Here is an 11243-nt window from a genome sequence, read left to right as displayed (position 1 = left end):
TTACAAGCACATTGGTGGCTACAAAGGCCAATATGAGACAGGCACGTTCGATTGCAAAAGGCACAGCAAAGACTCCTTAGGTGGTAAATTCTGCAAGACACGATTCTTTCTGCGTTGTCTTTTCTCCTCAAGGGTGATCCTGCTGCGTTCTCAAAGGCATCAGCAGAGTTATAGATGGTGTGTCTCCAGACCTCCCAATTGGAGGCCAGAGTAGGCCAGTTATGGTGATCAATGTGGCCAAGGCTGAGATGTTGTTTCAGGGAGTCCTTGTATCTCCTCTTTGGGGCTCCTCTCTTGCAGCAGCCAGTGGCAAGTTCACCATACAGCAGGATCTTAGGGAGGCGGTGGTTGGTCCTTCATCCTGGAGACGTGCCCTGCCCATCGCAGCTGTGTTCTCAGCAACATGGCCTCAATGCTTGTGACTGCTGATTGTTCTTGTTCTAGAAAGCACATTAAAAGAAACCAGATTTTTTTCAGAACTATTTTTTCCAAGTTCCTTTTTATGACTGATCTTTAAACTTCCTACATGATGACACTTACTTGGCACTGCATCGATGCAGTCTAATCTAGGTGATAATGGGTCTCACAAGAGTTATTTTTTAAATACAAGTAGTTTATCAAACCCATTGACAGTTATGTTTTCAAATTATTTCCATTTTTGTTCTGTTAAAATATTTGCCTTGCTTTTAAATAGAAAGATCCACAAAACCCAAAGGCAAGTCAGACCAGTGTTGGAGGCAGCTGTACCAAGAAGCCATCACAGCATATAATAACTGGGATTATAAATAATCTGTCAAGCCAACCCTTAGTACCGAGCTTTTGTCATCAGCAACTGAGAAAACACAAAGTCCCACATCAGGAACCCCCATTTCACAGATAGTGGGAACATGGTACTTTTAGGCTATTTCCTGATATAAAACTTACACAGAACCACAGAAAATGCTCAGTTGGGAAAGACCCACAAGGATCATCGAGTCCAACTCTTAACCCTGCACAGGACCCTCCCCCAGAGTCAATCTCAGCAGTAGTTTGGAAATTTGTAGTTGAGAAAAACTTTTCTTACAGGACTTCCTGCGAACAGGAGGAAGGGTTGGGTAAGAAGGTTTTGCACTGAATATGACACAGAAAACTTTGTCATCCACCAAATCCCTTAAGAGTACCCGAAACTCAACCTGAGGCTCATGGTTGCAGCTCCTGAATGGATGGGTTTGATTTGCATTATGATGCAAAGACGAGAGTGCAGGTACTTTCTGTCTGGGGAAAACTGGAATGCGTTCAGGAGACACGTGAGGAGGCAAGGAATCCCCGGGTCTTGCAGCTGTTATCAGATATGATGGAAAAGGGAGAGGGTGAGGGAGAAGAGAACACCTGGCCCTCTGCAGGGGGAGACTGTCTGACCCAGCAGGGCAGTGTGGAGTTCTGAGGCCATCCTTCCTCTCAAAGCCCTGTCAGGTTTTACTGAGCTTAATCAGGTGTTGCCACACCCTGCCCACTATCTCTGCAAGCAGTATCTTGATGAGGATAAATAAAAACTTAAGAACCTTATTTGACTTCCATGGGCCGTGATTAGATTTGCAGGGCTGTCAGAGAGAAATACTGAGCGCTAAGCAAGTGAGATACAGACTCTGAGCCACATCCATGGAATCCACTTCCACAGGCACTTTGGAAGAGCGTTTGGGCAGACGTTTATCCCAAGGACAGCTGTGCTGGCGTTTAAGGTGTTCTCCTAGAAGGACCCCTCAGTGAGAGAAAGCTGAGGAAGAATTCTCAGGAAGAATTTCTTCCTGGAAAGAGTGGTCAGGGATTGGAAGGAGCAACCCAGGGAGGTGGTGGAGTCCCCACCCCTGGAGGTGTCCAAGGAAGGTCTGGCTGTGGCACTGAGGGCTCTGGGCTGGGGGACAAGGTGGGCATCAGGCACAGGGGGGACTCTGATCTTGGAGGGCTTTTCCAACCTCAGTGATCTTGTGATTCTGTGATTCTGAGACATTCTGACACCTTGAGTTATTTCACATAACAGTTCGCACAGTTTGAAAAAAGGCAAGGGCTTGAGGTTTGAGAAAAGCAGCATCATTAAATCTCTCTCTTTAAAACCAGTTATGTCCTTTTTGTCCTAAGTTCAGTTGTTCTTCAAGAATAACAATTATAAAAGCATTCCATGAAATTCATTTTCTACTGCTCTTCTGCTTTTTGGACCCAGAAGTGGTGATAAATTGATTTAGTACACAGCAAGTCGTGAAGGTTATCAGAAGTATAAGAAAAATATGCAGGAGAAAATAGTTTTTGTTGCATTCCTCTCAGGTTTTACTGGCCTTGCTCTCAGAATTCCGTGTTCATTTGCTATTCTGCACAGTGATAGTCAGTGAATGAAGGGTACCAGGTCCTCTGTCCTCTGACTCAAACAACAAAACTTACCCAGGGAAAGAGGAGAACATCTCATTCTGTGCTGCCAGCAGCGCATGAGAAAGTCTAATTAATATTTTTTCTTTATCTGTTTGAATTATTGTGGAAATACAAGCTGTATTTTGAAAATAATTGCTGCATATGATCGATTTTTTACGAAGAATGAAGTAAAGGGCAACTAATATTCCAGGCAGAAAGTATAAAAGTAAATTTGAAACTCTATAAAGGGCATATAAGAAGTGAAAGGAACCTCCTGCTTTATGGTGGAAGGAGAAAGATCAGAAAGGTCAGAAATAGTACACAAAAGGTTAAACTTGGGAGAGTGCCAAAGTTCTGAAGTCTTCCTTTTTAAGGGTATCATGGCTTTGAATCTGGAAAAAGTGTTTCTGCTCTTTAAAACAGGATATCCCTTAGTGAGGGTAGGTGGTGGTGGGAGATCCCACCCATCTGTGGGGTTTGGAGCAGTGTGTCATTCATCAGCATGTCTTCATAATTAGTCCTCAGACCTGCACATTGCCTGATTTTATTCAGACACTTCTTCCAAGAAAAGTGCAAAGGTGATCTGATTGATGTAGGTCACATGCTCTGGTGATTTCCCAGGCATTTTTTATTTAAAACACAAAAATTATGGTAATGGGAAAAATGGCTCAGCCTGCCTGGGGTAGCAGTAACTCTGGGACAGCCCCAGCTCACAGGGTTCAGTAGCAAATTTGTTTGATACTGACTTCAGATCTTATTCTTTTGCACAGATTTACTTATCAAAGACAAGAGAAAAAAAAAATCATTTGGCTGTACTTAATAAGATCTTCATAACATGTTCAACTGAGATTTCAAAGACTGTCTGGAATGAGACACTCAATGTGGGACACAGTCGGTTCCAAACTCATCCCCACTCAGTTTGCCACAGGATATCAATGCAAAATGTGTTTCTACAGAACACATTTGCAAGAGCTCTGTGAATATTTTTCATCTTTTCTATTCGAATATGCCTTTCCTAATTTTAAACTTGCATTTGGATGCTTTTTTTTTTTATGCTGTTTCTCACATTTCTTAAAGATTTCATAGGATTTGTCTCTGTGTTGCTTTTTTTAATGCTCTCTCGTGCTCTTTTTTCCCTGCCAAAAAGCATCAAGTATTACTTGTACTGTCCTCAAATTTCAGAGCTTTGGTGTTAGAACAGTGCTACAAGTTACTTAAACAGTAGCATCCTTCGGAGATTACTCTCACACTTGGATAAAACAAGTGGCAGAGACATTTCCTAGTCATTTTAATGCGACATAGTCCTTTTCCTGCTTGTGAAATCAGAGTTTCATCTCCATCCACTGCCCTTTTCAATGCTTAAGTTTCACTCTAGACCTCACTGCCAGTTGCTTTACATGTTATTTGGTTCTCAAGTAAGTTATTTTGTTGAAAGACTAAATAAGACATGGCTTTATTGTATCAGCTTAAAACACTCTTTTTATTCAACGAATCCTTTTCAAAAGGCAAAAAAAATATATCTCAACATCATTCCTGAAGTCTGAGGAGCTTTGTCTTATTTAAGGATCTACAATTGCCTCTGTAAGTAATATAAATCACAAATCCTCATCTTCCACCTGCTGAAAGGGGCAGGTTTGTATCTGACTGCCCTCCCCAACCTCCAGAAATGATGTGACCTCTCTCCAAGCCCTGCCATGTTCTTCTCTGGAGTGAAAATGTCACTCTTGTCTTGCCAATAGTTGTGTTTTCTTTGATCTGTAGTAAAGTTGTGTGTGCAGGCACTTGTAGGAGACAGGTATTTCCTGACCCAAGTGATCTGATGTCAGAAAAATTAGGCAAGATCATGGCCTTGGTGGGACAGGAGTCAGTGTCTGTTGTCTCACTAATTACACCCTCACATGTAGACTGCAGCCTGAGTTATTTGGGATGAAGCAGCAAAGGGTCCCTGGCCTCAGGCACTCTGGTATTGATTTTGTTTCCATGGGAATCCTGCTGGTGAAGGAGAAGGCTCTGGAGGTGTGATGGTCCCTGTGTTTGACAGTGTGTGTCCTTCAGGACAGCTTTGGCAGCGAGGGCTGGGGAGTCCTGGTGACCAAACCCAGGGTTGTGCAAAACCTGACCCCACTGGGCATGAGGGGCCCAGGCTGCCCTGGCAGATGCATTTGGAAAGGCAGCTGACTTTGGATGCTGGAAAGCCAGGGCAGGACATACACCTGAGTAACTCAGGGAACAGAAACACTGAGCTGGGAAAACCCACTGCAGGAGGGACACAGAATCCCAGAATATGCTGAGTTGGAAGAGACCCACAAGGATCATCCAGTCCAACCCTGGCCCTGCACAGGCCCATCCCCAATAGTCACCCCCTGTGCCCCAGAGGATCAGCCAAACCCTCCTGGAGCTCTGGCAGCCTTGGGGCTGTGCCCACTGCCCTGGGGAGCCTGGGCAGTGCCCAACCAGCCTCTGGGGGAAGAACCTTTTGCTGAGATCCAACCTGAGCCTGCCCTGACACAGCTCCAGCCATTCCCTGGCTGCTGTCCCTGGTCCCCCCAGAGCAGAGATCAGTGCCTGCCCCCTGAGCTCCCTCAGCTCCTTTCCCACCACCCAGAGGGCACAATTCCTGCAGCAATTCCCTTGTGAGCCAAAGCCACTCCAGCCCCAGGTCACACCAGGCAGCAATTTCTGCTGGTGTCACTGAGCCAGTCCAGCCATGGGCCCAGCACCCTGCCCAGGGCAGGACCACCGTGCTGGACCCAGCCCATGCAGCTCCTGGGATGCAGCATTTTCCAGAGCCTCAGTTTGCCACCCTCACATGACCAACCCTGCACATTCCCTGCAAAACTGAAGGTGAAGACAAAACACGTTAAGCTCCTAATGGCAGTGCCCAAAGGTACTGCATCTGAAGATAACATCAGGAGAGAGAGCCAGAGTTCTCTTCACACAAACTATTTCCCAGAGGCTAATGGCAAGGGGGGGAGAGAGAGAAACAAGTACTGACAGTTTACTGTAGGAGCTCAAAGAAAAAGTGGACAAAGCTAAAAGAACTCCAGCTCTTTGTTCACATTTAATCCAGTTCAGAGCATTCACTGGTGCATACAGATTTACTGATGGAGCTGGATATGGTCATTTGGTAAGAAACAGAGGATCTAGGATTTAAATTTTGTGCCCTTCAGGCTCTTACATTTTAGGAAAAGTCAGTCTGTAATGTATATAAAGTTTTAACCTAACGTAAAAAGTATGAGCTGCTGGATAATTCCTTCAAAAAAACCAATCCTGATCTTGAAAGGTAAAGAACACTTTCTGGTTTTACCACAGACCAAGTTTTTAAGGGGTAGGGCACTGCTTTTGGCTCACAGAAACCAAGGGATAGACCAAGGCTTGCTGGCCCTACCCAGAGAATCCCCTATTTTATTTTCTCCTTTTTCTTTGCAACTCTCTTCCTGAATTTATAAAGGCATCGATTTATCAGAGGATACTGGAGTAATGGAACAGTATTAAAATGCCACCATCCACATATTTTATTGCAAAACAAATAGCCCAAGCACCTGATATCACAGTACAACAAAACTATCCATTGCAGGCCTTTGCTTTTACTGAGGACAGACAGTTCAAGTTCCATGTAGCCTGTTTTCTGAAGGCTGGAGAGTCAATTCGTCTCTGGTTGAATTTGCAAACCATGGTGTTGAAAGGCAGCACCAGTGAGGAGGGTATGTGTGCAAGAACAGAACCAACAAAAGGGGTTGTGAGCCGAAGGTAGGAGGCAAATCTGGAAGGGAAACTCAATTGCAGAGTGCAGGGGACCTAAATGGGGCAGGTGTGTTGGAGAGATTCTAGCACAGCATATTGGAAGTGCATCTCCCACAAGTGCAGCCAGTAAATTTTAGGAAAATATGAAAATCATAAACGAAAAACTGAACAATAAATGTAGCACAGAGTTAAAAGACAAAACTCCTTCTCGTCCCTCTGCCCCTTCCCATCCCCCTCCAAGCATTTCTGGACCTCTGGGAAGGACCCCTGGCACTTGGGCTCAACGGGCGCTGCACAAACTCCTCCCGTTCAGACAAAAGCAGATCTTTTTCTCCAGACTGCCCGTGCCCAGCCTCAGTGAGCCCTGGAAAGCAGCGGCTGGTTGTGTTTGGCATCGTGTCCCGGAGCAGAGACCAGCACGTGAGACGAGCGCGCCCGGAGCCGCTCCAGCCGCTGGCTCAGCTCTTTCCGTGGAGCTGCTCGTCCCCACCGAGGCTGCTGGCTGAAAATGGGATGTTAATGAAATAAACCAAAAGGCAATTTAGGCTACTTAACTACACTTGAGGAAAAAAGCCCTGCCTGGATAGATGACACATGATGTATTCTGTATTAATGGTTCAAGTCAGTTTGGCGGATCCCCATGGCAGGCGAGTTAGAAATATTTTGTTGCAAGTTTGAACATCGTACCAGGATATAGGGCCAGGCAATTCTACAAGAACAGTGATTGAATTAGGGCTGAGAAATGTACCCTGGCTAGTTTCAAATTAAAAAAAAAAAACAAAAACCAAAAAAACCCCCAAACTTTTAAAAAGGTACAAATGAGGCTAAAAGAATTTATGTTATTTTTCCGGTTTCTGTGCTCTAACTCCTTTTCCTCATAGATCTCCTCATCTATCTTCGAAGTGCACTACCTTATGAATGAGTGAGCAATAAAAAGAAGTATGCAGTGGCTGAGAGAGAAACTCAAGATAACAAGATAAAGCCAAAGCTTGAGCAGAACTGCAAGTTAAGATGTAGATCTGAATATAAAAGTTTCTCACATCTCAGTTTTAGGGCAGTCATTAGATAGTTTGCATGAGAAATTAATTTAAAGCCAGTTGCATATACTAAGTTCCCAACTATCAAGGTATTGGACCCATGCTGTCTAGGGTTTTGAATCCTGCTTTCAGACCACATGTGGGGACAATTTGCTCATAGACTAAAGTGAAAACAAAGTGACTTCATAGAACCAGAAAATCATAGAATCACAGAATGGTTTGGGTTGGAAGAGATCTTAAAGGTCACCTCATTCCACCCCCTGCCACAGGCAGGGACACCTTCCACTAGCCCAGGTTGCTCCAAGCCCCGTCCAACCTGGCCTTGGACACTTCCAGAGATGGGGCAGCCACAGCTTCTCTGGGCAACCTGTGCCAGGGCATCTCCACCCTCACAGGGGAGAATTTCTTCCCAATGTCCCACCCAAACATACTCTTTCAGTTTAAAGCCACTCCTCTCTGTCCTATCACTACATGCCCCTGTAAAAATTTCCTCTCCCCCTTTGGGTATTGGAAAGCTGCCATGAGGTCTCCCTGGAGCCTTCTCCTCTCCAGGCTGAACAGCCCCAACTCTCTCAGCCTGTTGTTTTAATACCTTAAAATCCCCATGTTCATCAAAAATGGGCAGAGGAAGAGCAGGGAGCAAAGAAGCAGCTACAAATCATCCCAAGGTCAGGCAAGAGCAGTTTCTGTGCCCAGGTGACACAGGAACAGCCTCAAGACCAAAAGGTATGAGAAGAATCAACTTCCTCAGTGAAGGCTCACCTGTTTTCTGCTGAAAAAGGCTGGTGTTTGAGTCTGTACAGTGAGTTCTCCAGCTATAAAAGAAGGGTTAATTCAAATTTCAATATCACTGACCTCCCTCCAGCCTTCCAGGCTGCCCAGGTTTGGAACTGCAAGGATCAGCTGGGTTGTCTCAGGGGAAAAATTATGTGGCCACTCCCTGAACCCTGATAATCCCTCTGGCTGGGCTTTCCACTGCTGGTCTCTGCCAGGTTAGGCAGAATTTCATCATCAAAATTATTATGGTCTCTTTCAAGTACAGACCAGTGGGAAATTAATTGCTGGAATCAGGTATGTTTGCTGGTGTTAACCCGATGTTGCTGCTGAATGAGGTCAGTTGTGGGGCTCAGGACACAGAGCAGGGACTAAGCTGGTCTCCAGCTTTATTTGGCAAAGCCTGGGCTGGTAAAACAGCAGGAGGGAGAAGATACAGGGACAGAGTTTCAAGGGATGTGAAGGTGGAAGATGAAGCTTGTTATCTTCAAAAGGAAAGTAGTGACAACTCAGGCATAACCATGAGAGACCCCTACAAAGAAGGGAGCATGAGACAGGGTGGAGCAAGCCATGAAGCTGAGGTGTTTAAGATACTTTTACAGCATTAAAGAGGTAGACATTTTTTAACAAGAATTGATGACAAAACATGAAACCGATTCCTTTACTCTTACCCTTTATGCTCTAAGACAGAACATGTTTTCTTGAAAAGTAGCTGAGACATTTGTTTGCTCTGTTATCCATGTGACAGGAGGCAAAAATACTTCAAACCCTCCAGAAAGTGTGTTTGACCGTGGGTATATCAAAATAATGCTTAGCTTTCAAAACTGGAGCATTAATTTGCACCATTTAGAACAAATGAGGCCTATATTGCTAAATAATAATCTGCTCCATATGTTGATTAATGTGAGACCTACAGGAGGACAAACATTGATAAAGTATCTGCTTGTTCATCTTTTGCACCAGCCTTTGTCATTTTGAGGTGCAAGAACTGAGATGCAGAACCTCTGTTTACAAAAGTCAGGTTCTGGCACCTATTGTTGCACTCTGAAAGAATTCTGCACGTGGCAGTTCATGTGAAGGTGTGATTTTCTGCCAGCTCCTAATTTCACTGCCATATGCCAAACATTGCAAGAACAGATAAATCTGAAGCACTGTACAGTCATATCAAAGAAAAGCTGTGGTTAAGGAGGGTCCCATCTTGCCTTTGGGACCTGGACCATGAAATTAGGCAAAGTTATCCTCCCTGGTTAATTCAAAGTGCAAACGGGGAATGAGCTTCACAGGCAGAACTTGGTTGATACTGGTGAGTATTTGCTACCTGGGACAATAGTGTGTCCAGGCAAGCAAAACCCACAGCTTTGGTGGGAATGTGACCTGTGTCTGGTGGCAGCTCCTACTGGAGAACAAACCCATCCCTGCTTGTCATCCAGTATCCATCAAATCCCCCCGCTTTTGTTAACACATCGTTCTTTGTTCTTCTAACACAGATTCTGGAAGAAAACATGAAGTTAGAGTGCAAGTGCCACGGGGTCTCAGGATCCTGTACCACTAAAACATGCTGGACAACCCTGCCCAAATTCCGGGAGCTGGGCTACATCCTGAAGGACAAGTACAACGAGGCCGTTCAGGTGGAGCCCGTGCGGGCGAGTCGCAACAAGCGCCCGACCTTCCTCAAAATCAAGAAGCCCCTTTCCTACCGCAAACCCATGGATACAGACTTGGTGTACATAGAGAAATCCCCCAACTATTGTGAAGAAGACCCTGTCACTGGCAGCGTGGGCACACAGGGCAGGATGTGCAACAAGACAGCCCAGCAGTCCAACGGCTGCGACCTGATGTGCTGCGGCCGGGGGTACAACACCCACCAGTACTCGCGGGTGTGGCAGTGCAACTGCAAGTTCCACTGGTGCTGCTACGTCAAGTGCAACACGTGCAGCGAGAGAACAGAGGTCTATACCTGTAAGTGAGCACGTGGGCACGGCCCTGGCCACGGATACCTTTGCACATGCACTCAGCGGACCTACACGAGACTGTAGGGCAGACCTGCTCTCCCAGAAGAACTGCTGGTGAACGGAGGCCCCTCGTTTCTTCTCACGTTTCATCGCTTATGTGGATACACATTTCAGACTCATAAAGTCAGCCAAGAAAGAAAAACAAACAAACCCCACCCTGAGCCACCTGACACATAAAAGAGAGAGAAAAAGATCATCTCGGTTAACCTGCACCTCTAAAGGAAGAAGCATTGTGGAGACACACCAGTCAGGGAGACATCTCTGAGGGTGGCAACTGACTCCTGGTTTGGAAAAGAGATGGTCAAATATAAGGAGCAGGGAGGGATAGGGGAGAAATCCCCCCAAAAGGGCTTTGCACAGGATGGGATGGACAGAGCCCCACCGTGAACGGCCCGTGTGAGCCTGTGGATGACACAGGTTTTGGCTTCCACACTCGTGAAAAGCTTCTGCTGGTCTTGCCCATCTTTCCCCTTCATCCCCCTTGCCACAGCGAGTAGAACTGCTGAAGGTTTCTGTAAACACTGCTTTACCTGCCTTTTTCGTGTGTGTGTGTGCTGCAGATTTTAGCACAGGGATTTGGGACACTCGGGCATAATAATAGCAATATTTAACAATTTATTCAGATAAAACTAATATTAATTTATTTAATTAAAAAAGGACTCTACCAACCTTTGGGGAACTATTCTGCAATTAAAGTAGATAGCTGGCTTTCTTTGTGGAATAATTTTGTAGGAACAGCAAGGAAAGAACTGGAGCTGTACATATTATTCTTAACTAGGATATTTCTATTAGTTGGACTTGCAGGATATGTTCTACAGTACTAGATGTTTAAGTACAAAAGCTGGCATCTTTATATATATGTACATACACAAACACTGTTGTTTTTGGGGTTTTTGTTTGTTTGTTCGTTTTCTCCTGTTTGCTGCTAGTTGTCTGGAACAAAAGTCGAGTGGTAGGGGTTACAAATCTTTACCAGGCTTTGTGGTTATTTTTTTTTTCTTCGATTAAAGAAAGAAGCATTAATAAAATCCTGTTTGGAATATGTCTAAAATTAAGAAAATCCAGACAAACTTCCATCTTTTGGAAAAATCAACCATAGGATAAGAGAGTATATTTTGTAAGAGACTATTTTTATATAAATATTTTATTTATACTACGTCTGCTTGTTCAACCTGTACTTTTTCTCAAAACAGGCATACAATTTGTAATTCTTAGGCTATTTAACAGAGAAAGGGTAATTAGTTTGTGAACACAACAGCAGCAAGCTGGATACATTCAGCTGCAATTGGTGGATGTG

The 11243-nt window shown here is 44.8% G+C and overlaps 1 protein-coding gene across 1 annotated transcript in view; it reads left to right on the top strand.

Moving 5' to 3' along the window:
- WNT7A (Wnt family member 7A) overlaps positions 1-10962 on the top strand; it is a 37124-nt gene extending 26162 nt beyond the window's left edge. Inside the window, exon 4 of the mRNA XM_017834906.1 lies at positions 9422-10962. Coding sequence (XP_017690395.1) covers positions 9422-9901 — 480 coding nt within the window. The 3' untranslated portion in view covers positions 9902-10962. The remainder of the gene's footprint in view (positions 1-9421) is intronic.
- Positions 10963-11243: the final 281 nt, after the last annotated feature.

Source organism: Lepidothrix coronata, unplaced genomic scaffold, assembly GCF_001604755.1.
Source record: "Lepidothrix coronata isolate B3197 unplaced genomic scaffold, Lepidothrix_coronata-1.0 Scaffold244, whole genome shotgun sequence".
NCBI classification, from domain to species: domain Eukaryota; kingdom Metazoa; phylum Chordata; class Aves; order Passeriformes; family Pipridae; genus Lepidothrix; species Lepidothrix coronata.
This window is presented reverse-complemented; position numbering and strand designations above follow the sequence as displayed.